General features: G+C 45.8%; 1 protein-coding gene across 1 annotated transcript; it reads right to left on the bottom strand.

Annotated features, from left to right (window-relative positions):
* Window positions 1-1,807: 1,807 nt before the first annotated feature.
* PJVK (pejvakin) lies at window positions 1,808-27,413 on the bottom strand. Its single transcript, XM_069735359.1, has 6 exons — window positions 27,203-27,413; window positions 21,199-21,394; window positions 14,841-14,982; window positions 4,663-4,780; window positions 4,470-4,565; window positions 1,808-2,109 (listed from the first exon to the last, which is right to left on the bottom strand). Exons 1-6 carry the CDS (start codon window positions 27,411-27,413, stop codon window positions 1,808-1,810), a joined length of 1,065 nt encoding a protein of 354 aa, XP_069591460.1.
* Between the last annotated feature and the right edge of the window lie 546 nt (window positions 27,414-27,959).

Below are 27,959 nucleotides of genomic sequence, written 5' to 3'. Positions count from 1 at the left end.
TGCTGGGGGCGAACTGCTGGGGCGAAACATCCTATAACCATTTTCATATTAGAGCTTAAAATCTTTAATAAGTTTGATCCTTGTATGCTCTAAAGATTCCATAGCCTTTCAGAGAGTGTGACCTTTTGATTGTCTGGCAGTAACATATTTTGGGGACTCATCACCCCTTGTGTTTGATGAGTAGTGGCAACTTGTTAAGAAATTTGGGTGTGCGGACTGTGTCGGGGTGTGATTTATGCTCACTTTATAGCCTAGACCAGAGGTTGAGTGTTGAATTGAGTGAGAGAAGTTAAATTATCCCTTACAGGTGCACCCCACGTCACATGCCAAGAAGTGTGTACATGACAGAGACCATGAAGAGTTTCAAATTGAGGTCACCAAGTGCTGAGGGCATAAAAGTCACCAAAGCACTGCGGACTCTGAGCCCTAATTGCAAAGTCCAAACCTCCTCTGGTATTAACATCATACCAAAACTGTCAGGAGCTTCATGACATAAGTTCCCTTGGCTGAGCAGGTGCATACAAGCCTTACATGACCAAGCACAATGCTGAGCGTCAGACGGAGTGGTGTAAAGCCGCCACCACTGGACTCTGGAGCAGTGGAAACGTGTTCTGTGGAGTGATGGATCTCACTTCTCTACTTGGCCATCAGATGGATGAGTGTGAGTTTGGTGAATTATAGGAGAACGTTACCTGTCTGACTGCATTGTGCCAACCACAAAGTTTTGTGGACGAGGAACAATGCTACAGGGTTTTTTTCAGGGGTCGGCCTAGTCCTCTAGTTCCACTGAAGGCAAATCTTAAAGCTTCAGCATACCAAGACATTTTGGACAATTGTACCTTCCAACTTTGTGAAAATACTTTGGGGAAAATCCTTTTCTGTCCCAGCATCACTGTGACCCAGTGCAGCAAAGCAAGTCCATAAAGGCATGGTTTGGGGACTTTTGTGTACAAGAACATTCAACACTTTTAGAAGGAAGATTATGAGCTGGAATTCTCGTCCAGCATTCACGTCTGACCTCACAAATCCTCTTGCAAAAATTGTGCCCACAGACAAAATCCAAAATACGCAAAACAGGACCGACTCCGTATTACTGTCTATGGATTTACAATGTAATGTCAGAAAGTTCTTGTGAATGTAATGTGTGGGTGTTACAATATTTGTATCCTCATAGTCTTATGGGTTTTTTTTAAAACAGACCCTATAATAAACTTGATTCAATTGCTTCCTCCCCCCCCAATAGCATGTACTACCAGACCAAATTGTGGTATGCATATCATTGTCGTACATGGAAAATCCTATATATACACGCGGAAAAAAAAAATTTCAGATAATGTGGAAGTTGTCCCTTGAAGACATCCCCTTCGTCAAAAAGAAGAAGGCTGTAGCAGTCATCGAGGCAATGCATCCACTACATGGACAGGAGTTACGGAGGTGTGACAATCCCTTCCCATTTTGACACTGAAGGAATATTTACATTTAAGAAAAAATAAAAAATTATTTTGACCACAAAATGGAGATCTGGCTATTTTCTACAGGGACACACCACCTGCACTAGGACATACAGTAGAAGGTGAAAGCTCAGGAGTCTCCCTCTTCTTGTTGCATTCTGTATTTCAACATCTTCTCTTTTCTGTTATTTCTAGTTTACAGATGCAATTGACACTGTCCGTTTATTGGCCATCTGAATTATTAACCCTTAAACAGTACAGCCACGGGACGCCTTGTACAGTGCATTTTGATGAGAGCTGTGGCACGGGTTCACCTGAGATGTAACATGAAGGCACCAACGTCTCCTACACAAAGGTCACTTCATTCTCTTGTGCCACAGGTCAAAGCATGGTACAGCGTGCAGCCGGACATATTTCTGTCCATTGAAAGAGCACTCAAAGCAGCCGTACACAGTCTCTCTTTTGGAGTTTCCCATCCCGCACAGAGCGCACGGCCCCTTGGGAATATTATTGTTCAGGAGGTTAGAACGAATGTGAGCGCCTTCTCGCATGTAGGTAGTAGAAATGTCGGTCATGCTGGCAGCCTTGTCATAGTAATCAGAAAATATGTCATCCATGTAGGAATCTTCATTTGCAATTATGTCCATTGTTCTTTTTCCTGCCCAATGAAACAAGAATTAGTTAAAAACTTCCATATCAAAAAATACTGCTTTTAAAGGGGTTGTCTCATCTTAAATGGGTAAAAGTGCAAAACAGTTGGTAAAACAAGCAGTCTTTCAAGTTACTTGTTAAAGGGACACTGTCACCTGGATTTGGAGGGAACAATCTTCAGCCATGGAGGTGGGGTTTTGGGGTTTTTGATTCACCCTTTCCTTACCCGCTGGCTGCATGCTGGCTGCAATATTAGATTGAAGTTCATTCTATGTCCTCCGTAGTACACGCTTGCGTGTACTATGGAGGACAGAGAATGAACTTCAACCCAATATTTCGGCCAGCGGGTAAGGAATGGGTGAATCAAAAACCCCAAAACCCCGCCTCCATGGCTGAAGATTGTTCCCTCCAAATTCAGGTGACAGTGTCCCTTTAAAGGTGCAGACAGATGGATGTATTTTTTCGTCCAAGGATCGCATTGCAATCCTCGTACTGATCATCGGCTCGCATCGCAATCCTTGGACTGACCATCGTCTCGCATCACAATCCTTGGACTGACCATCGTCTCGCATCACAATCCTTGGACTGACCGTTGGCTCGCATCGCAAGCCTTGGACTGACCGTTGGCTTGCATTTCAATCCTTGGACTGACCGTCGGCTCACATTGCAATCCTTGGACTGACCATCGACTCGCATTGCAATCCATGGACTGCCTGTCGGCTCGCATTGCAATCCTTGGACTGACTGTCGGCTCGCATTGCAATCCTCGGACTGACCGTCATCTCGCATCGCAATCCTTGGACTGACCATTGGCTCGCATTGCAATCCTCGGACTGACCGTCGTCTCGCATCGCAATCCTTGGATTGACCGTCGGCTCGCATCGCAATCCTTGGACTGACCGTTGGCTCGCATCGCAAGCCTTGGACTGACCGTTTGCTCGAATTGCAATCCATGGACTGCCTGTCGGCTCGCATCGCAATCCTTGGACTGACCGTCGGCTCGCATCGCAATCCTTGGACTGACCGTCGGCTCGAATTGCAATCCATGGACTGCCTGTCGGCTCGCATCGCAATCTTTGGACTGACTGTCGGCTGGCATCGCAATCCTTGGATTGACAGTCATCTCGCATCGCAATCCTTGGACTGACCGTTGGCTAGCACTGCAATCCTCGGACTGACTGTCGTCTCGCATCGCAATCCTTGGATTCACCGTCGGCTTGCATCGCAATCCTTGAACTGACCTTCGGCTCTCCTGACCCGAGCGTGACAACTGCATAGAAATACATCACGCTGTCACGTTCAGGTCAGAAGAGGTGCCGAGCCAGTCCGTGCACTGCAATGCGATCCTTGCACGAGAAAGACGGATGTCTGCGCCCTAAAAATCTTAAGAACAGAGGGATTTTTAATTCTATAGTTCTATAGTTTATTGCCCGGAGCCTAGACTACCATCAATGTCTGCAGTCTATCAAAGGTCCTCAGTTTCCAAGGCAAAGGAGCACAGCCTGTACAAGCTATTTTTTTTATAGAGCTTGTAAGCGCTGCTCTGACAATGACCAGATCGGTGCGTCTGCTCTCCTCTGATGCTGCAAAGGTAAAATTGCCCTAACTAGCTGCATAGCTTGGACCAATATCAGATCTGTGGAGGTCCATCACCCGGCACCACCACCTATCCATTGTATCAACGGCATTTCTGCTCTTATTGAAGGGAATAAGAGATAATCTGTTGTCGTCAGGAATGGCAACCATGCTTTTGTGTTCACCAGAAAAGACAGACATCACCGTACAAGAAAGGTGAAAGTGACACTTTTTCTCAAATTATACTCAGTGGCTTCATTGGGGGGGGAAGGGTGCTGTCTGAATCCTATTTTTGTCGATTTAGATGGAAACCCCGATGCAAGTGCTCCACGTAGAGCAAAGTATAAATTAGCCTCATTTCCATAGGTCTATTTTCTGCAACCCTCTCCAACAACTGAGATCGACAAGCAAATTTGTATTTGGGCATTTTCCACCGCTGGCTATTTAAATGAATGTCACATATGCATGCAGTAGGTCCGGCAATGCAAAAACCCATTCTGTTAGCAGTTCTATGCACTGGCTAATACAGGGGGGACCTAAGGTTTGCTCATAGGAAATACGTTTAAAAGTTATTTGCATTATTTTAACAAGCGCAAAAAGATTCCTATAAGAACCGCAAAGGACACGGTCAACGCTACTGCCCCTGTAGGGTGCAGAACACAAGCATCATCATCATCACTCAGACCACAAGCTGTCATGATATGCTGACATGGCTCAGTCTATTCATGGCAGAAATCATGATGGTGTCTTCACAAACCCCTGGGTCCCCATTCTTACCAGTGAATAAGATGCCCGTGCGATATAGGGTGTTCCGTATGGCATTTAATGAAAAAGATCTACTGGGCATCTTCTCAAAACCTCCTTTAGAAGCGGAGGACACACATAGCTCTGGAAAACAAGGATAAACATCACAGAGATCATCATGATATCTTACAATGACTTAATGGTGAATGTAATAAGGGTTTCCTAAGAGTGTGAAACTTACCAAAGTGACCATCTAGGTGAATGTACAGATCAAAAATACTAAACGCTATGGTTGTGTGCGCTGGGAATACAATAGCTTTGTCACGTCCTTTGTGGTTTTTCTCATCAATTATGTGAAACTGAGATTAAAAAGGGAACAAGAAAATTAATTAGTAAATAACATAGAATATGTTAAAATAACAAAGCCAATATCCCTAGAAACAGGCAACATGTTTTTGTAAGATTGCATCACATCCAGATAGGGGCGTAACTACCGGTGGGTGACGAGCCCACCGAAGAAAACAAATACTTCACCTGGATGTGCGTCCTCGGACGCACATTCAGCTGAAGTGTATTGTAGCTCACAGACCCATCAGTGCCAGCAGCTGATGTTGGCGTACACGTGACTTGGGTCACATGACAGTCACATCATACGCTCCCGTCACTTACACGCTCAAGTCAGCTGCTGGCTTAAAAAGAGGACACTGCATGGTGAGGGAGCGGAGGGAAGATGAGTATTTTTTTTTAATCCATGGGTACACAGTGGCCAAACTAGTACTACTACATGGATGACTATGGGTTGAGCATTATACTACATGGATGACTATGGGTTGTGCATTATACTACATTGATGACTATGGGTTGAGCATTATACTACATGGATGACTATGGGTTGTGCATTATACTACATTGATGACTATGGGTTGTGCATTAAACTACATGGATGACTATGAGCTGTGCATTATACAACATGGATGACTATGGGTTGTGCATTAAACTACATGGATGACTATGAGCTGTGCATTATACAACATGGATGACTATGGGCTGTGCATTATACTACATTGATGACTATGGGTTGTGCATTATACTACATTGATGTCTATGGGTTGTGCATTATACTACATTGATGACTATGGGTTGTGCATTATACTACATTGATGACTATGGGCTGTGCATTATACTACATTGATGACTATGGGTTGTGCATTATACTACATTGATGACTATGGGTTGTGCATTATACTACATTGATGACTATTGGTTGTGCATTATACTACATTGATGACTATGGGCTGTGCATTATACTACATGGATGACTATGGGCTGTGCATTATACTACATTGATGACTATGGGTTGTGCATTATACTTCATGGATGACTATGGGTTGTGCATTAAACTACATGGATGACTATGAGCTGTGCATTATACAACATGGATGACTATGGGCTGTGCATTATACTACATGGATGACTATGAGCTGTGCATTACACAACATGGATGACTATGGGTTGTGCATTAAACTACATGGATGACTATGAGCTGTGCATTATACTTCATGGATGACTATGGGTTGTGCATTAAACTACATGGATGACTATGAGCTGTGCATTATACAACATGGATGACTATGGGTTGTGCATTATACTACATGGATGACTATGAGCTGTGCATTATACTACATGGATGACTATGGGTTGTGCATTATACTACATTGATGACTATGGGTTGTGCATTATTCTTCATGGATGACTATGGGTTGTGCATTATACTACATGGATGACTATGGGCTGTGCATTATACTACATGGATGACTATGAGCTGTGCATTATACTACATGGATGACTATGGGTTGTGCATTATACTACATGGATGACTATGGGTTGTGCACAGGGCTGGCGTTAGGAGCAGGCAGACCAGGCAGCTGCTTGGGGCCCCCGCTCCCCCAGGGGCCCCAGCTAGCGGCAAGTCACACAGCCACTATGGGGCCCCTGTGAGGCAGGGGGCCCGCCTGCCGCCAGCGCCGACTCCCCCGCCACATTGAATTATACCGGTGTCTGCCGGTACAGTTCAAAGCAATGATGGAGGAGAGAGTGTCACCTGACGCTCTTTCTCCCATCACTCCCTGCTCTGCCTCTGACACTGTGGGTGCACGCCACGCGCACTCACTGTGTGCCAGGCAGTGCGGTGGCAGCAGCTGACACAGGAGCAGGGAGCAGCGTGGGCACAAGGAGAGGTGAGGAGCTTGTGTTTTGTTTGTTTGTTTTTTTACTGGACTGTGGGGCCATTCTTGGGAGGGGAGGGAAGGGGCGATGTGGGCTGTGTTGTATACTACTGTGTGGGCTGTGCTGTATACTACTGTGTGGGCAGTGCTGTATACTACTGTGTGGGCAGTGCTGTACACTACTGTGTGGGCAGTGTTGTATACTACTGTGTGTGCAGTGCTGTATACTACTGTGTGGGCTGTGCTGTATACTACTGTGTGGGCTGTGCTGTATACTACTGTGTGGGCTGTGCTGTATACTACTGTGTGGGCTGTGCTGTATACTACTGTGTGGGCAGTGCTGTTGTGAATTCTGTGGCAGAGCTCCCTCCTGTGGTCACAAGTGGTACTTCGGCTGATTCTCTCTATGAGCTTCCGTTGGTGGAGGAAAGTGGTACTGCGGCTTCTGAGTTTCCTTCCTCAGGTGATGTGGTGAAGTCGTTAGGTGCTGCTCTATGTAACTCCACCTAGTGCTTTGATGCTGGCTTCCAGTCAATGTTCTAGTATTGGACTTGCTTCCTCCTGGATCGTTCCTGTGGCCTGCTGCTCTGCATAGCTAAGTTCCGCTTTTGTTATTTTTGTTTGCTGTTTTTTCTGTCCAGCTTGCTTATTTGGTTTTTTCTTGCTTGCTGGAAGCTCTGGGACGCAGAGGGTGTACCTCCGTGCCGTTAGTCGGTACGGAGGGTCTTTTTGCCCCCTTTGCGTGGTTGTTTGTAGGGTTTTGTGTTGACCGCAAAGTTACCTTTCCTATCCTCGCTCTGTTCAGAAAGTCGGGCCTCACTTTGCTAAATCTATTTCATCTCTACGTTTGTCTTTTCATCTTACTCACAGTCATTATATGTGGGGGGCTGCCTTTTCCTTTGGGGTATTTCTCTGAGGCAAGGTAGGCTTATTTTCTATCTTCAGGGTAGCTAGTTTCTCAGGCTGTGCTGAGTTGCATAGGGAGCGTTAGGCGCAATCCACGGCTGCCTTTAGTGTGGTTGGAGAGGATTAGGGATTGCGGTCAGCAGAGTTCCCACGTCTCAGAGCTCGTTCTATGTTTTTGGGTTATTGTCAGGTCACTGTATGTGCTCTGACTTCTATGTCCATTGTGGTACTGAATTACCTAATCATAACAGTACTGGAAGCCTAAAGTACTAATGATTCTCAATAGAGGGAAAAAAAGAAGTTCTGAGACCATTTTTTTTCTCTGCACTGTGCTTTGCCTTTTTTTTCCCCTAGACATTTGGGTGGTTCAGGACACAGGTGTAGCGATGGACATTAAAGGTCTGTCTTCATGTGTGGATCAGCTCACAGCAAGAGTACAAAATATTCAAGACTTTGTGGTTCAGAATTCTATGTTGGAACCAAGAATTCCTATTCCTGATTTGTTTTTTGGAGATAGAACTAAATTTCTGAGTTTCAAAAATAATTGTAAACTATTTCTGGCTTTGAAACCTCGCTCCTCTGGTGACCCAGTTCAACAAGTTAGGATCGTTATTTCTTTTTTACGTGGCGACCCTCAGGACTGGGCATTTTCTCTTGCGCCAGGAGATCCTGCATTGTGTAATATTGATGCGTTTTTCCTGGCGCTCGGATTGCTGTACGATGAACCTAATTCAGTGGATCAGGCAGAGAAAAATTTGCTGGCTCTGTGTCAGGGTCAGGATGAGATAGAGGTATATTGTCAGAAATTTAGAAAGTGGTCCGTACTCACTCAATGGAATGAAGGTGCGCTCGCAGCTATTTTCAGAAAGGGTCTCTCTGAAGCCCTTAAGGATGTCATGGTGGGATTTCCTATGCCTGCTGGTCTGAATGAGTCTATGTCTTTGGCTATTCAGATCGGTCGACGCTTGCGTGAGCGTAAATCTGTGCACCATTTGGCGGTATTATCTGAGCATAAACCTGAGCCTATGCAGTGCGATAGGACTTTGACCAGAGTTGAACGGCAAGAACACAGACAGAAAGGAGTGTTTCTACTGTGGTGATTCCACTCATGCTATCTCTGATTGTCCTAAGCGCACTAAGCGGTTCGCTAGGTCTGCCACCATTGGTACGGTACAGTCAAAATTTCTTCTGTCCGTTACCTTGATCTGCTCTTTGTCATCTTATTCTGTCATGGCATTTGTGGATTCAGGCGCTGCCCTGAATTTGATGGACTTGGAGTATGCTAGGCGTTGTGGGTTTTTCTTGGAGCCCTTGCAGTGTCCTATTCCATTGAGAGGAATTGATGCTACGCCTTTGGCCAAGAATAAGCCTCAGTACTGGACCCAGCTGACCATGTGCATGGCTCCTGCACATCAGGAGGTTATTCGCTTTCTGGTGTTGCATAATCTGCATGATGTGGTCGTGTTGGGGTTGCCATGGCTACAAGTCCATAATCCAGTATTAGATTGGAAATCCATGTCTGTGTCCAGCTGGGGTTGTCAGGGGGTACATGGTGATGTCCCATTTCTGTCTATTTCGTCATCCACCCCTTCTGAGGTCCCAGAGTTCTTGCTGATTACCGGGATGTATTTGATGAGCCCAAGTCCGATACCCTACCTCCGCATAGGGATTGTGATTGTGCTATCGATTTGATTCCTGGTAGTAAATTCGCAAAAGGTTGACTGTTTAATTTATCTGTGCCTGAGCACGCCGCTATGCGGAGTTACGTGAAGGAGTCCTTGGAGAAGGGGCATATTCGCCCGTCATCGTCGCCATTAGGAGTGGGGTTCTTTTTTGTGGCCAAGAAGGATGGTTCGCTGAGACCTTGTATAGATTACCGCCTTCTAAATAAGATCACGGTTAAATTTCAGTACCCCTTGCCGCTGTTATCCGATTTGTTTGCTCGGATTAAGGGGGCTAGTTGGTTCACCAAGATAGATCTTCGTGGTGCGTATAATCTTGTGCGTATTAAGCGAGGCGATGAATGGAAAACTGCATTTAATACGCCCGAGGGCCATTTTGAGTACCTAGTAATGCCATTCGGACTTGCCAATGCTCCATCAGTGTTTCAGTCCTTTATGCATGACATCTTCCGAGAGTACCTGGATAAATTCCTGATTGTATACTTGGATGATATTTTGGTCTTCTCGGATGATTGGTAATCTCATGTGAAGCAGGTCAGAACGGTGTTTCAGGTCCTGCGTGCTAATTCTTTGTTTGTGAAGGGATCAAAGTGTCTCTTTGGTGTTCAGAAGATTTCATTTTTGGGGTTCATTTTTTCCCCTTCTACTATCGAGATGGACCCTGTTAAGGTCCAAGCCATCCATGATTGGACTCAGCCGACATCTCTGAAAAGTCTGCAAAAGTTCCTGGGCTTTGCTAATTTTTATCGTCGCTTCATCTGCAATTTTTCTAGTATTGCTAAACCATTGACCGATTTGACCAAGAAGGGTGCTGATGTGGTCAATTGGTCTTCTGCTGCTGTGGAAGCTTTTCAAGAGTTGAAGCGTCGTTTTTCTTCTGCCCCTGTGTTGTGTCAACCAGATGTTTCGCTTCCATTCCAGGTCGAGGTTGATGCTTCTGAGATTGGAGCGGGGGCTGTTTTGTCGCAGAGAAGTTCTGATTGCTCGGTGATGAAACCATGCGCCTTCTTTTCCAGGAAGTTTTCGCCTGCTGAGCGAAATTATGATGTTGGCAATCGAGAGTTGCTGGCCATGAAGTGGGCATTCGAGGAGTGGCGTCATTGGCTTGAAGGAGCTAAGCATCGCGTGGTAGTCTTGACTGATTATAAGAACTTGACTTATCTCGAGTCTGCCAAGCGGTTGAATCCCAGACAGGCTTGTTGGTCGCTGTTTTTTGCCCGTTTTGACTTTGTGGTTTCGTACCTTCCGGGCTCTAAAAATGTGAAGGCGGATGCCCTGTCTAGGAGTTTTGTGCCCGACTCTCCGGGTTTATCTGAGTCGGCGGGTATTCTCAAAGAGGGAGTAATTGTGTCTGCCATCTCCCCTGATTTGCGGCGGGTGCTGCAAAAATTTCAGGCTAATAAACCTGATCGTTGTCCAGCGGAGAAACTGTTTGTCCCTGATAGGTGGACGAATAAAGTTATCTCTGAGGTTCATTGTTCGGTGTTGGCTGGTCATCCTGGAATCTTTGGTACCAGAGAGTTAGTGGCTAGATCCTTTTGGTGGCCATCTCTGTCGCGGGATGTGCATTCTTTTGTGCAGTCCTGTGGGATTTGTGCTCGGGCTAAGCCCTGCTGTTCTCGTGCCAGTGGGTTGCTTTTGCCCTTGCCGGTCCCGAAGAGGCCTTGGACACATATCTCTATGGATTTTATTTCAGATCTTCCCGTCTCTCAAAAAATGTCAGTCATTTGGGTGGTTTGTGATCGCTTCTCTAAGATGGTCCATTTGGTACCCTTGTCTAAATTACCTTCCTCCTCTGATTTGGTGCCATTGTTCTTCCAGCATGTGGTTCGTTTACATGGCATTCCAGAGAATATCGTTTCTGACAGAGGTTCCCAGTTTGTTTCGAGGTTTTGGCGAGCTTTTTGTGCTAGGATGGGCATTGACTTGTCTTTTTCCTCGGCTTTCCATCCTCAGACCAATGGCCAGACCGAACGAACCAATCAGACCTTGGAAACATATCTGAGATGCTTTGTTTCTGCTGATCAGGATGACTGGGTGTCCTTTTTGCCTTTGGCTGAGTTCGCCCTTAATAATCGGGCCAGCTCGGCTACCTTGGTTTCGCCGTTTTTCTGCAACTCTGGGTTCCATCCTCGTTTCTCTTCAGGGCAGGTTGAGTCTTCGGACTGTCCTGGTGTGGATACTGTGGTGGACAGGTTGCAGCAGATTTGGACTCATGTAGTGGACAATTTGACCTTGTCCCAGGAGAAGGCTCAATGTTTCGCTAATCGCAGACGCTGTGTGGGTCCCCGACTTCGTGTTGGGGATTTGGTTTGGTTGTCTTCTCGTCATATTCCTATGAAGGTTTCCTCTCCTAAGTTTAAACCTCGTTTCATTGGTCCGTATAGGATTTCTGAGGTTCTTAATCCTGTGTCTTTTTGTTTGACCCTTCCAGATTCTTTTTCCATCCATAACGTATTCCATAGGTCATTGTTGCGGAGATACGTGGCACCTATGGTTCCATCTGTTGATCCTCCTGCTCCGGTTTTGGTGGAGGGGGAGTTGGAGTATATTGTGGAGAAGATTTTGGATTCTCGTGTTTCAAGACGGAAACTCCAGTATCTGGTTAAGTGGAAGGGTTATGCTCAGGAAGATAATTCCTGGGTCTTTGCCTCTGATGTCCATGCTCCCGATCTTGTTCGTGCCTTTCATATGGCTCATCCTGGTCGTCCTGGGGGCTCTGGTGAGGGGTACTGTTGTGAATTCTGTGGCAGAGCTCCCTCCTGTGGTCACAAGTGGTACTTCGGCTGATTCTCTCTATGAGCTTCCGTTGGTGGAGGAAAGTGGTACTGCGGCTTCTGAGTTTCCTTCCTCAGGTGATGTGGTGAAGTCGTTAGGTGCTGCTCTATTTAACTCCACCTAGTGCTTTGATCCTGGCTTCCAGTCAATGTTCTAGTATTGGACTTGCTTCCTCCTGGATCGTTCCTGTGGCCTGCTGCTCTGCATAGCTAAGTTCCGCTTTTGTTATTTTTGTTTGCTGTTTTTTCTGTCCAGCTTGCTTATTTGGTTTTTCTTGCTTGCTGGAAGCTCTGGGACACAGAAGGTGTACCTCCGTGCCGTTAGTCGGTACGGAGGGTCTTTTTGCCTCCTTTGCGTGGTTGTTTGTAGGGTTTTGTGTTGACCGCAAAGTTACCTTTCCTATCCTCGCTCTGTTCAGAAAGTCGGGCCTCACTTTGCTAAATCTATTTCATCTCTACGTTTGTCTTTTCATCTTACTCACAGTCATTATATGTGGGGGGCTGCCTTTTCCTTTGGGGTATTTCTCTGAGGCAAGGTAGGCTTATTTTCTATCTTCAGGCTAGCTAGTTTCTCAGGCTGTGCCGAGTTGCATAGGAAGCGTTAGGCGCAATCCACGGCTGCCTTTAGTGTGGTTGGAGAGGATTAGGGATTGCGGTCAGCAGAGTTTCCATGTCTCAGAGCTCGTTCTATGTTTTTGGGTTATTGTCAGGTCACTGTATGTGCTCTGACTTCTATGTCCATTGTGGTACTGAATTACCTAATCATAACACAGTGCTGTATACTACTGTGTGGGCTGTGCTGTATACTACTGTGTGGGCTGTGCTGTATAATACTGTGTGGGCAGTGCTGTATACTACTGTGTGGGCTGTGCTGTATACTACTGTGTGGGCAGTGCTGTATACTACTGTGTGGGCAGTGCTGTATACTACTGTGTGGGCAGTGCTGTATACTACTGTGTGGGCTGTGCTGTATACTACTGTGTGGGCTGTGCTGTATACTACTGTGTGGGCAGTGCTGTATACTACTGTGTGGGCTGTGCTGTATACTACTGTGTGGGCTGTGCTGTATACTACTGTGTGGGCTGTGCTGTATACTACTGTGTGGGCTGTGCTGTATACTACTGTGTGGGCTGTGCTGTATACTACTGTGTGGGCAGTGCTGTATACTACTGTGTGGGCAGTGCTGTATACTACTGGGTGGGATGTGCTGTATACTACTGTGTGGGCTGTGCTGTATACTACTGTGTGAGCAGTGCTGTATACTACTGTGTGGGCTGTACTGTATACTACTGTGTGGGCTGTGCTGTATACTACTGTGTGGGTTGCGCTGTATACTACTGTGTGGGCAGTGCTGTATACTACTGTGTGGGCAGTGCTGTACACTACTGTGTGGGCTGTGCTGTATACTACTGTGTGGGCTGTGCTGTATACTACTGTGTGGGCTGTGCTGTACACTACTGTGTGGGCAGTGCTGTATACTACTGTGTGGGCTGTGCTGTATACTACTGTGTGGGCAGTGCTGTATACTACTATGTGGGCAGTGCTGTATACTACTGTGTGGGTTGTGCTGTATACTACTGTGTGGGCAGTGCTGTATACTACTGTGTGGGCAGTGCTGTATACTACTTTGTGGGCTGTGCTGTATAATACTGTGTGGGCAGTGCTGTATACTACTATGTGGGCTGTGCTGTATACTACTGTGTGGGCAGTGCTGTATACTACTGTGTGGTCTATGCTGTATACTACTGTGTGGGCTGTGCTGTATACTACTGTGTGGGCTGTGCTGTATACTAGTGTGTGGGCTGTGCTCTATACTACTGTGTGGGCAGTGTTGTATACTACTGTGCGGGCTGTGCTGTATACTACTGTGTGGGCAGTGCTGTATACTACTGTGTGGGCAGTGCTGTATACTACTGTGTGGGCAGTGCTGCATACTGCTGTGTGGGCTGTACTGTATACTACTGTGTGGGCAGTGCTGTATACTACTGTGTGGGAAAATACCCGGCCAGAGACTCCAGCCTCGGCCAGTCATTGAAGGAGATGGGTGAGACTGGCCGTCATTTCCTGCACGGACTTATGGTACAGGGTGTGAGCAAGGGGAGGGCTGCAGACTAGGTATGGTCCGGCTGATGCTAGAGCGGCCCAGAGAGGGTTGATAGACTTTGCAAGAAAAACGTGCGTCTAGTGAGGTGGAGCAACGGCCTTCGTCAAGGCTCAGGAAGAGGCAGAAACTTCTAGAGACTGTTCCCATCAAATACTGGGCTTTCCCCCCCCCCATTAGAACTAAGTTGGACTGCAGACTCGGAGCTGATTCCGGAGTTTCTTATTCTATATTAACCCATATACCTCTCTTATATAATTGCTTGTCAAATACTGATTTATCAATTTCAGTATCTCTGCTTCCATTTCATATTATGAATGTTCTTTCCACCTGGAGCCTCCGCTGTTGCATCTGGTCACCTGCTTACAGATCCATTCAGGATGGGGCTCTTGCAGATCTCAGTCTCCAGAGCCCGGTTCTAAGGATCGCTGGGGGTCGTAGAGGTCAGAGCTTCAGCAATCAGTAAATTATTTCCTAACCATAGGATAAGACAACTAAAAAGGGGGATGTCCACTTTCAGAAAACTTTAGTCTATAAACTGTAATACTTATAAAAAAAAAAACAGAACTGGGAATTACTTACCCTCCCCAGGTCCAGCACCAACTCTCCACCTCTGCCCCAGTCTCTATTGTTTGCAACGCTGATGTCATGTCAACACTGCTGCAGCCTTTCTGATTATCACCCTCACAATGTTGGGCCATAGGAAAGTGTCAGATCTTCAGACTTACCCTCATGGCTTCTCCCCGCATCCCAGCATGGACAGACAGAGAGCACTGGCGCGTTGTCCGAATGCTCTCCATGACCACACATAAGATTTCCTTTCCATTTTCTCTTGATTGCCGAACTAAACAATGATCCAAGTCAATTGTCCTAGGAATAAGAAGAGTGATCGGAGATTGTAGACAATCAGACATGATATTTTCCTCCTACAGAAATAATGTAATACGACCACAAGATGGTGGTGCTCTGGGGGTGCTGGCAGTGCAGGACTATAAGTAAACTGAGGGCATAAAGTAATATTACACAACGATGGAGGTCTATGGATGGCGGAGGAGACACAAAAGACAATGTGAGAATCCAGGCAAAGCTGATACTCTGTCACACCTAGTGTGAATATACCAGGGGCTCGGACTCTGGGCTTCTGTCTCCTGGATCACACGCCACATCTTCAGGACCCCCAGAAGACTATAGTGTATACAGGGGTGTCAAACTGCATTCCTCGAGGGCTGCAAACAGGTCATGTTTTCAGGATTTCCTTGTACTGCACAGGTGATAATTTAATCACAAACTCATTATTTGTGTAGGTGATTAAATTATCACCTGTGCAGTACAAGGAAATCCTGAAAACATGACCTGTTTCCAGCCCTCGAGGAATGCAGTTTGACACCCCTGGTGTATGAAGTTTGCACATTAAGAAACGTTGAAGCCCCCAACCCGGAGACTTGCCTTCTAAAGTTAGCAAGTATTTGTAGTTTTTGGCTATAAACACCCTGTTCACGAAGCGGCACCCTCCTCACCCATTCTTCACATTAACACCCCGGTCTCTGTCTCTCCACACCCTGTTCTCCAACTATTTTGGGGACTTGCTAACTCTTCAAAAAGTCTGAAAAGTCTTCTCTTATTCCTGGGGGCTCCCAGATATTCCGGGAACGTTGGCAAATACGTATTATGCTCTAGGGTCACGCCGTCGTATTTTCTCACATCCGAAAGATTCGGGCTGATTATGCTAATGACACTCTGATCTAACTATGATCAGAGTTTGATCATGGTGTGCTTCGATTTTCTCAAATGAGGAAAAGGTGGGAAAGAAACAATTTCTCCATTTTCTCCGTTCTGTCAGTCCATAAAAATAGGACTGCACTCAGATGTCATCCGAATGCAGCCTGATTTTTTTCCAGGCTTGGGATCCGCATCAATTATTGCCATATCCCACCCATTTGCCATCCGCACAGCCCAATTATTAGCACTATGGCCGAAAAATGAGACCGGGAGTCATTAGCTTGATATCAATACACAGATTGTGCAGATAGATATCCTGTATTTTCGTTGTTTGCTACTAGTGATGAGTGAACGTGCTCAGATAAGGTGTTATCTGAGCATGCTCTTGTGCTAACCGAGTGTCTTCGGCGTGCTTGAATAATATGCTTGAGTACTCGCGACTGAACGTCTTGCGGCTGTTTGACAGCAGCAAAACAGGCAATCCCTGCATGTCTCGCGGCTGTCTAATATCTGTGAGACATGCAGCCGCAGGGACTCACACATGTTTTTTGTGCATGCTAAAGACACTTTAGCCCTGATTAGCAGTACTGGAGTCATGGTGCAAGGATGATGTCGTGCCAGGTCCACAAGGCACCGGAAATTTTGCAAGTAGCTGGTTTACAAGTCTACCTTCCAGCAGCCAAGGAGCGGAGTCATCTCTAGTATAGATCTGTCATACATACTGTACTGCGCTGACTCTGGCTTATTTATTTGTAGTTCAGTCATTTCTCCAGCAGATGTCACCAGTGCACCAATGACAATATTTTCCAGGGTAGTTGCATTCATGACCTGCATTCATGTACCCCTATCATGGCGTCTCACTCACACGAGCGTATACATCAGACAAGCGTTATCTGATGCACTCAGACCAAGGTTATTCTATGGGGCAGTGCAGATCTGTGTGTTTTTTTTCTCATCCCGATTCGGAGCGCAGATTTGATGCGATCTGCAGTGCAGATCGGATGGCACGACCCATTCAAGTGGTGGAAATGCACTCAGATGACATCTGAGTGCAGTCCGATTTCTGCTGACTCACAGACTCTTGTCCGGCGTTCTTCTTCTGATCTGCAATGGGGGCTATGAATGGATTATGAAACACAGATGTGAAGCCCGATAATGACCCTGATGATGTTTAGTTCAAAAGCTGCAGATGAAGACAGAAATGGTGATGGCTGCTGATGTGTTCCCATCAGTATACCGCGCTGTAGTCATGGATCACTGAAAATATTCATCATCCACTACTGTTTTCAAATGTGTCCATAAAATAATATTGAATACGTTTCCCAGAAAAAATAATGATTTTAGGGACCCTGGCAATGAAATTCATTGCAGAAATCTCAAGTTTTACTCTACGTTCCTGCAATGAGTATTTGATGTTGCAGATTTTCTGCACCTATCAGGCTACGTTCCCACAATGAATTTTTGGTGAGTTTTTTTTAGGCTGCTTATTTTCAAAAAAATGCAAGTAATCTATTTTACTTAGTGGGTGCAGAAATGGGGCAGAAAATCTGCAACATCAAAAGCTCATTGTGGGAACCTTTTCATGGCAAATGAACCTGTATGATCATTATATACTGTATATTAGGGCACTGCAGTCTGTAGATTTTCCCATACAGCCGCCATCGTGCTGCGAACACGAGCTTCACTTATCTTCCCTGGGTTGAGCGCTGTGTCTCCTCCGCTCTGCCTGTCTTTGCTGATCGGCTGCAGTGGTGGTTTGCACCGTCTTCATCAGCTAAACTAAGCTCACTAATTGGCTGCAGTGCTGCTGACGTGATGTCACCGCTGCATCCGATCATCAAATAGTGGGGCAGCGGTTTTGTGCGCTCCGGGTGCCGCTGTACGAGGTGGCCTCGCCTCTGCAGCATTGGAAGTGACACTGAAGCTGGCCCGACCAGGAGCTAATAGTGCGATTCTGGCCATCCTCAGTGCAGTGCTTACAAGCTCAATAATAAAGCTCTTGCAAGCACTGTCAGGCTATGTGCACACGTCAGGATTTCTTGCAGAAATTTCCTGAGCAAAACCGGACATTTTCGGCAAGAAATCCGCATGCGTTTTTTTTGCGTTTTTCTAATTTTTTGCGGATTTTTTGCGTTTTTCTCCAGAGATTTCCCAATGCAATAATATAGTGGGAAATCTGCAAAAAGTCTGCAAAATTAATGAACATGCTGCGTTTTTTACTGCGATGCGTTTTTTTTCGCGGAAAAAAAACGCAACATGTTGTACATATATTGCATAGTACAAGTCTGCAATCACTTTAGTCTGCTGTGTGATTCCTAGAAGTGTGAAGATTAATTTAGAATTCAAATCAGAAGGATTTATACAGACTGTGCCCTGCTATCTGCCACCATCGCACTCTAACCAGCATGTCTATTCTTCCTACAGGTATGTTCATGCACCCAGCTCCCCAGCCTGCTCTCCTGCCTTGTCTGTCTATGAAGTGCACATAGTACATCACCCAACTTTCCACACAGACTTTCCTCTGCTCCTAGCATTCACATGGTATGCCTTTCAGCTAACCCCAGCTTACCCCAGTGTTATTTATGACGTTGTTTACTTTGGCTTGATTGTATGCATCTGGTCCACCCTTAAAGGGACACTGTCACCTGAATTTGGAGGGAACAGTGCAAGGCAAGATTGCACTGTGCAGGCATGTACTACGGAGGACAGAGAATGAACTTCAATCCAATATTGCAGCCAGCATGCAGCCAGCGGGTAAGGAAAGGGTGAATCAAACACCCAAAAACCCCACCTCCATGGCTGAAGATTGTTCCCTCCAAATTCAGGTGACAGTGTCCCTTTAATTCTCTGACCAAGATGAGCAAAGACCACTCCTCTCTGCTTCACACCTGAATGCACTTTGTAGCACATATATTGCATAGTACAAGTCTGCAAAGACTTTAGTCTGCAGTGTGATTCCTAGAAGTGTGAAAATTAATTTAGAATTAAAACCAGAATTGAACCAGAAGGGAACTGAAGGTAACTGGCCAGTCACTGTAAACAATGTTTCTGTTTGTTTTCACTTTCACCCCTATAATCCTTCACTTTCTGCAAACTCCCCTAATCCCTACTCCTAGTAAAGAACTGTTCATCTCCTCTTCAATCCTCCCCATCCATCTCACCGCCTCCTCAGAACTGTTCCTCAACATACAATCCACTATGTCCAAACACAGACAGCCCCCTCATGCCCTCTCCTGCTCCCACCTGTTAACACTTTCTCTGCTCCTTCTCACTGCTGGTGATATATCTCCAAATTCTGGTCCTCCTCACCACATCCCCACAGTCAGTTCTTCCTCCCATCCATGCTCTATCACAATCTTCCGTAACCTCTCTAACCTTTTACCCATTCGCCCAGCCCCCACTTCCCCAGTCCCACTAATAGGAGCTCTGTGGAACGCTCGCTCTGTCTGCAACAAGCTTTCCTACATCCATGATCTTTTTGTTACTACCAAACTTTCCTTCCTCGCCATCACCGAAACCTGGCTCACCCCTTCTGACACAGCCTCTCCTGCTGCACTTTCGTATGGTGGCTTCCACCTTTCTCACACACCCCGCCCCAGCAGCAAGCATGGCGGAGGAGTTGGTTTTCTCCTGTCAGATAACTGCTCCTTCACACCAATCCCACTGCCACCCTCTGTTACCCTCCCTTCCTTTGAGGTGCACTCTGTGCGCATCTATGCCTCCACCAACCTCCAACTGGCTGTCATTTACCCCCCCAGGGCCAGCCACCACCTTCTTTGACCACTTCACCACCTGGCTACTTCATTTCCTTTCCGCGGACATCCCTATTATCATCATGGGCAACTTCAACATTCCCATTGACACTTCCCTCTCAGCTGCCACTAAACGTCTATCTCTCACTTCCTCCTTCGGCCTCACTCAATGGTCTTCTGCAGCCACTCACAAAGATGGCCACACACTGGACCTCATCTTCACCCACCTCTGCTACCTTTCTAACCTCTCTAACTCACTTCTTCCTCTCTCTGACCACAATCTACTCACATTCTCTTCCCTCTCCACTCCTTGTCTACATTCCTCACCCCACAAACTTGCACACCCTGGCAGAAATCTTAAACACATTGATCTACATTCACTCTCTGAATCCCTCCTCCCTCTCACAGACATAAGTTCCCTACACAATGCGGATGACGCTGCCGCTCTATATAACACCACAATAGCTGCAGGTTTGGAATCTCTTGCCCCTCTCACACATACCAAAGCTCAATACCAATTCCCCGGCCTCTCCCCTCTATCAATCCCTTCACTGGCTCCCCATTACCCATAGACTCCAGTACAAAAGCCTAACCATGACATACAAAGCCATCCACAACCTGTCTCCTCCATACATCTGTGACCTCGTCTCCCGGTACTTACCTATACGCAACCTCCGATCCTCACAAGATCTCCTTCTCTACTCCCCTCTTATCTCCTCTTCCCACAATCGCATACAAGATTTCTCTCGCGTATCACCCCTACTCTGGAGCCCTCTACCACAACATATCAGACTCTCGCCTACCGTGGAAACCTTCAAAAAGAACCTGAAGACCTACCTCTTCCGACAAGCCTACAGCCTGCAGTAACCACCGATCGACCAAACCGCTGCACGACCAACTCTACTCTCACCTACTGTATTCTCACCCATCCCCTGTAGATTGTGAGCCTTCGCGGGCAGGGTCCTCTCTCCTCCTGTACCAGTTGTGACTTGTATTGTTTAAGATTATTGTACCTGTTTTTATTATGTATACCCCTCCTCACATGTAAAGCGCCATGGAATAAATGGCGCTATAATAATAAATAATAATAACATGTGCACAACAATTGCGGAATGCATTCTAAATGATGGGATGCATATGTATGCATTTTTTATGCGTTTTTATAGCGAAAAAAACACGAAAAATCCACAACGTGTGCACACAGCCTAAAAGTTTGGATATGATCTGTGCCTGGTTCCCAAGATCTGTACACTGTCACATTTGGAGAACCAGGTACATTTTTTTTACAAATACTAAATTGGAAAGTTGTTTGGTTTTGCAAGCACTTTCCAATTCATGTTAAAATGGGAATAAGCCTTTTATTTTTTCATTGGTGGCTGCTGTTTACTGACAAGTTATCCAAGGACACTCGGGATGAGGCCTAGCTCCTAGGCCCTAAATGCAGCATCTGTAACAGGGGCCGTCCTACTATAAGCCATTTATGACTCTGGTTTCTTCTTATGTGATTGCGGAGACTATTAGTCCTTCAGGTCCCAGGGTTCAGATGTGACTGCTACCTCTACCCCCCTATAACTACGCCTCAAGAGCAATATACATGTATGATACGATAGTATACCTGGATATCAGCTCCTTTAAGAGAGTGGGGACTTCTACTTCATGTTTGGTCACAATGCCAAAAGAAGCTTTAACTGCAACAGAATCGGACCCGTAGATATTCATCCCGACATCATTCATGATCTGATTCCCGTGTCTCCTGTTTAAAGACACATCCGACTTATCTTCGTAATTCAGCAGCTGATAAGAACTTACACCTATCGGAAAAAAGCAAATTGATTGTAAAAAAAAACATAAAGCTCCTAAAAATAATAGTGCCATTGAGATATTAAAAATAACAATTACAAATGGTGACCCACACTGTGCCCTCATGGGACCCCACACTGTAATAGTAAACCCTTATGTCCTCTTTACTGCCCCCATACAATAATAGGGCAGTAGTCTCCCTGCACAGTAATACAGCCCACCCTCATGGCACCCCACACAGCAATAGCAACCCCATAGGTCCTCTTAACTGTCCCCATACAATAATAGGGCAGTAGTGTCCTTGCACAGTAATAGAGCCCACCCTCATGGCACCCTACACAGTAATAGCGACCCCTTATGTCCCCTTTACTGCCCCCATACGATAATAGGGCAGTAGTGTCCCTGCATAGTAGTAGAGCCCACTCTCTTGGCACCCTACAAAGTACTAGTGACCCCTTATGTCCCCTTTACTGTCCACATACAATAATATGGCGGTGATGTCCATTGTTGTGAATTCTGTTATCAAACTCCCTCCTGTGGTCATGAATGGTACTTCGGCGAGTTCTGTCCATGGACTCCCTCTGGTGGCTGTGAGTGGAGCTGCTGGTTCTGAGGTTCCTTCCACAGGTGACTTAGTTTATTCTTTGGCTGGCTGCTCTATTTAACTCCACTCAGATCGTTACTCCATGCCAGCTGTCAATGTTCTTGTACTGGTTCAGTTCGTTCTTGGATCTTTCTGGTGTCCTGTCTACTCCAGCAGAAGCTAAGTCCCTGCTAGTTAATTATTTGTTCATTGTTTTCTTGTCCAGCTTGCTATCATGATTTTGCCTTGCTAGCTGGAAGCTCTGGGATGCAGAGTGGCACCTCCGCACCGTGAGTCAGTGCGGGGGTCTTTTTGCACACTCTGCGTGGTCTTTTTGTAGTTTTTGTGCTGACCGCAAAGATACCTTTCCTATCCTCAGTCTGTTTAGTAAGTCTGGCCTCCTTTGCTGAAACATCTTAACTCACAGTCAATATATGTGGGGGGCTGCCTTTTCCTTTGGGGAATTTCTCTGAGGCAAGGTAGGCTTTATTTTCTATCTCTGGGGCTAGTTAGCTCTTAGGCTGTGAAGAGGCGTCTAGGCAGAGTTAGGTACGCTCCACGGCTATTTCTAGTTTTGTGATAGGATTAGGGATTGCGGTCAGCAGAGCTCCCACTTCCCAGAGCTTGTCCTGTGATAGTTTAACCATCAGGTCGTTCCGGGTGCTCCTAACCACCAGGTCCATAACAGTCCATACACAGTCAAATAGCCCACCCTCATGGCATCCTACACAGTAATAATGACCCCCTAGGTCCCCTTTATTGACACCAAACAATAATAGGGCAGTAGTGTCCCTATATAGTAATAGAGCCCACCCTCATGGCACCCCACACAGCAATAGCAACCCCATAGGTCCTCTTTACTGCCCCCATGCAATAATAGGGCAGTAGTGTTGCTACAAAGTAATAGAGCCCACCCTCATGGCAACCTACATAGTAATAGCGATCCCTTATGTCCCCTTTACTGCCCCCATACAATAATAGGGCAGCAGTATCCCTGCACAGTAATAGAGCCCACTCTCGTGGCACCCTACAAAGTAATAGTGACCCCTTATGTCCCCTTTACTGTCCACATACAATCATATGGCGGTGATGTCTATGCACAGTCATATAGCCCACCCTCATGGCATCCTACACTGTAATAGTGACCCCTTGTAGCACCTTTACTGCCCCCATACAATAATAGGTCAGTAGTCTCCCTGCACAGTAATAGAGCCCACCCTCATGGCATCCTATACAGTAATAGTGACCCCCTAGGTCCCCTTTATTGACACCAAACAATAATAGGGCAGTAGTGTCCCTACACAGTAATAGAACCCACCTTCATGTCATCCAATACAGTAATAGTGACCCCTTAGCCCCCCCTAATAATAATAATAATAATTTTTATTTATATAGCGACAACATATTTCGCATCACTTTACATTATAGAGGGGACTTGTACAGACAATAGACATTACAGCATAACAATGAACACAGATCAAAACAGATACCAAGAGGAGTGAGGGCCCTGCTCGCAAGCTTACAATCTATAGGAAAAAGGGGAGACACGAGAGGTGGTAACAATTGCTTTCTTTGTTCGGACCACCGATAGTGTAAGGCTCGGGTGTTCATGTAAACCTGCATGAACCAGTTAACAGCCTAAATATGTAACAGTACAGACACAGAGGGCTATTAAAGGAAATCTGTCACCCCATTTTTGGCCTATAAGCTGCGGCCACCGCCATCAGGGGCTTATCTACAGTATTCTGTACTGCTGTAGATAAGCCCCCGATGTAACCTGAAAGATAAGAAAAACAAGTTAGATTATACTCACCCAGGGGCGGTCCGAGTCCGATGGGTGTCACGGTCCGGTCCGGCGCCTCCTATCTTCATACGATGACGGCCTCTTCATTGCTTCCTGTCGCGGCTCCTGCGCTGGCGTACTTTATCTATCCTGTTGAGGGCAGAGCAAAGTACTGCAGTGCGCAGGCGCCGGGAAAGTTCAGAGAGGCCCAGCACCTCTCAACAAGGCAGATAAAGTACGCCTGCGCAGGAGCCGCGACAGGAAGCAAAGAAAAGTATGTCATCGCATGAAGACCGCACCGGGACCGCCCCTGGGTGAGTATAATAACTTATTTTTCTTATCTATGAAGTTACATTGGGGGCTTATCTACAGCATTACAGAATGCTGTAGATAAGCCCCTGATGGCGGTGGCCGCAGCTTATAGGCGAAAAATGGGGTGACAGACTCCCTTTAAATGCATAAAGCATATGAGAACATGATGCGAGGAACATAATTATGTTTGAAGTTTTGTGAATGGGCCACATAGGGATAGTTAGGTTAATGCGTTGAGGGGGTAGGCCAGTCTTAACAAATGCGTTTTTAGGGCATGCTTAAAACTGTGGGGATTGGGGATTAATCATATTAACCTAGGTAGTGCATTCCAAAGAATTGGCGCACCACATGAAAAGTCTTAGAGACGGGAGTGGGAGGTTCTGATTATTGAGGATGTTAACCTGAGGTCATTAGCAGAACGGAGAGCATGGGAGGGCGGTAGGCTGAGACCAGGGAGGAGATGTAGGGTGGTTCTGAGCCATGGCGTGCTTTGTGGATGAGGGTAATAAGTTTGTACTTGATTCTGGAGTGGATGGGTAGCCAGTGTAATGGCTGGCACGAGGTAGAGGCATCGGAATAATGATTGGTGAGGAATATGATCCTGGCAGCAGCATTCAGGACAGATTGGAGCGAGGAGAGTTTGGTAAGAGGGAGACCGATAAGTAGAGAGTTACAATAGTCTAGACGAGAATGAATAAGTGAAACAGTAAGAGTTTTTGCAGAGTCGAAAGTAAGAAAACGTCGAATTCTAAAAATATTTTTGAGATGCAGATTAGAAGAACGAGTCAGTGATCAGGTGTGGGGGGTGAATGAAAGCTCAGAATCAAGGATGACCCCAAGGCAGCGGGCATGTTGCTTGGGAGTAATGTTGGAACCGCACACGGACATGGCAATGTCAGGCAAAGGTAGGTTAATAGAGGGAGAAAACACGAGGAGTTCAGTTTTTGACAGGTTCAGTTTCAGATAGAGGGAGGACATGATCTTAGAGACAGCGGTAAGACAATCACTGGTGTTTTCTAAAAAGGTCGGCGTGATAACAGGAGAAGAGGTGTATAATTGGGTGTGATCAGCATAGAGATGGTACTGGAACCCAAATCTACTGATTGTTTGTCCAATAGGGGTGGTATAAAAAGAGAAGAGGAGGGGGCCTAATACTGATCCTTGAGGAACCCCAACAGTAAGAGGAAGGTGAGAGGAGGAGGAACCAGCAAAAGATACAGTGAAGGATCGGTCAGAGAGATAGGAGGAGAACCAGGAGAGGGCTGTGTCCTTAAGGCCGATGGAGCGAAGCATAGTGAGGAGGAGCTGATGATCCACAGTGTCAAATGCTGGGGAGAGATCCAAGAGAATTAGCATGTTAAAGGGGCTCACTGAGACTCTTTCGCCTGGGGCCCTGTCTGTCAGTCACATAGAAGTTGATGCACATTTATGCTCAACTCATACAGGAGACTTGGGGACCTCGGTGTTATCGGTGGGGGTCCCAGAGGTCCCAGAGGTTGACCCTTGTGAGCATACATTTATCACTTATCTAGTGCATGGGTGAAAAATGCTGTTTATGGCACAACCCCTTTAAGCTTTATTTACAAGTCTGCACAACAATGTAAAGCCACTAGACCACCAGGAACAAGAGGCTAAAATCACATTAAATAGCTGTCGGCTGAACGATGTTCCAGCCGATTGTTCAGCCGACAGCTATCTAACTTGTATGGCAGGCTTTAGTCTTTTGTTCCTGGTGGTCTAGTGGCTTAGATTTTTGTGCAGACTTGTAGGTAAAGCTTAAACGGATTGTCCTTAGATTGAGTTTTCCGTTATTCTCTGAGAAAGTCCTGGCTGACACATTAGCCGGTGGCTTCTCTCTGGGAGAACATTGCAAACAGCAATCTGAAATCGAGCATGTGTGATCAACATCTGTCCTGACCATTAGACTGCATCGGACATATTATGCTCAGTTCTGCCAACATTGGTCTAATGTGGATAGGACTTTAGCCAACTGGATCAGCAGATAAACAGGTCAAACACATCACACCAGTAAAGTAATAGCAGCGTAAATGTCAACATTAAAGGGATTTTCCAGAACTATGACACTAATGATCCACGTCTTGGATAGGTCATCGATATCAGATAGGACGGAGGCCGACACCTGGTAAGGAGGCCGATTAGCTGCTTTCAGTCCAGCGTTGGCCAACTGTAAAGCAGCACAGCTCCGTTAACTGTGTAGTGGCCATTGCTGAGAACTGCAGCTCAAGTCCTATTTATTTCAATACGAGCTGAGCTTCAGTACTGGAGAACGCCCACTACACAGTGAACGGTGCTGTGCTGTTCCACGCCAGAGCTGAAGACAGCTGAGCAGTGGAGGTGCCACCTAATCAGACCCTACCTATCTGATATTGATTGCCTGTCAATTCTTTTCATTGATGCAGCACGTACCCCTTAAAGTCTATGTTGGGGGGGGGGGGGGGTCCAGACCATGTGTTCACAAAAAAATCACGGATACATGTCAGTTTTTGATCGGAGTCATGGATCACTTACAAGTCTATGGCTCTGTGAAAATCACGGAAAACGTCTGAGTGCCATCCCAATACGGCCTGTTTCCAAGGGTAGGGTCACGCGACCATTTACTCTCCAAGAAAAACAATCCGATTTTTCTGATCAAACTGTGATCAGAGTGGGATGAATTTTTTTTCAGTCGTGGAGAGTTAAAAAAAAAAGTGGCACCGCCTTCTCCATTATGTCAGCGGGTGAATGTCATCCGGGTGCCGTCCAATATTTTTCGCAGACCCATAGACTTCCATTTCCGACTTTCATCCAACACTCGGGATCAAAATCGGACGTGTCACCAATTTTATCCTTGGACCAAGGAAAAAAATCGGACCTGTGCACAACCACATAGAATAACGTGGGTATGACTGCTATCTATGAAAATCACAAGAAAATCGGTCGTGTGCACATTGTAATGGGCAGGAGAAGATTCGATTTTTTTTTTCACTGATTAAAAAAAAAATAAAAAATCATACATTAACCACATACTGATGAAAAACATTTTGTTCACGTACATTAAAAATCGGACGCCTAAATGAGGCTGAAGTCATGAATGTCACAAGCTTAGACGAGCCCTTTAACTGAAACACCATAAGGGATTACCTGCGGAAATTTCCTTATCTCCATTAAGAATATCCTTCAGGGTAAATGGAGTTGAGATATATTTGTATTTTCGGGACAGAAAGCAGCGCTTCTTCTTTATCACAAGGCTCAGCGGCTGGTACTTGTCTGCCTCGCTGAGGTTGGGTACGGGAACCAGCCTGCCGCCATCACCCACTTGCTTCACAAAGTTCTTGGTAGCAGCAGCAAACATAGTAGAAAGATCTCTTTATCCTCCTCCGGTCACAATATGCATAGATGGCTGAAAAGTGAAATAAATGTCCGAATCTTGAGTTTAGGTGGCAGCATCCTCGGAGCCTGATGTATACAACATATGTCGTGTTGTTTCCAGCATCTCATGTACCCTTATTGACTCCTATTACAGGAGTCAATGAATAATTGACGGTGTAATGCAATAGGGGCTTTTGTGACTGCTCCTAGTCACACGCTGTACATGTTCCACGTCAGTAAGCAAAAAGAGAAAAATACAAAAAAAAATTCCAAAATATATAAATAGTGAAGAGAAAGGAAAAAAAGTTCTCAGCTAGCAAAAAGAGAAAAATACCAAAAAAAAAAGATAAAAAATAAATTAATACAAAGAAAGCAAAAAGGTTCTCAGCTAAAAAAAAAATGATGATTTGGATATTTTTCAATTTTCTCATTTCAGTTTCTAACATATCCAAGAAATATATATATTTAAAAAAAAAAAACTAAAAAAAGCTCGCTCTGACTAAGTGAAAGAATTTGTAACTCATTCATC

The sequence above is a fragment of the Ranitomeya imitator genome, chromosome 7 (assembly GCF_032444005.1).
Source record: "Ranitomeya imitator isolate aRanImi1 chromosome 7, aRanImi1.pri, whole genome shotgun sequence".
NCBI lineage: Eukaryota > Metazoa > Chordata > Amphibia > Anura > Dendrobatidae > Ranitomeya > Ranitomeya imitator.
This window is presented reverse-complemented; position numbering and strand designations above follow the sequence as displayed.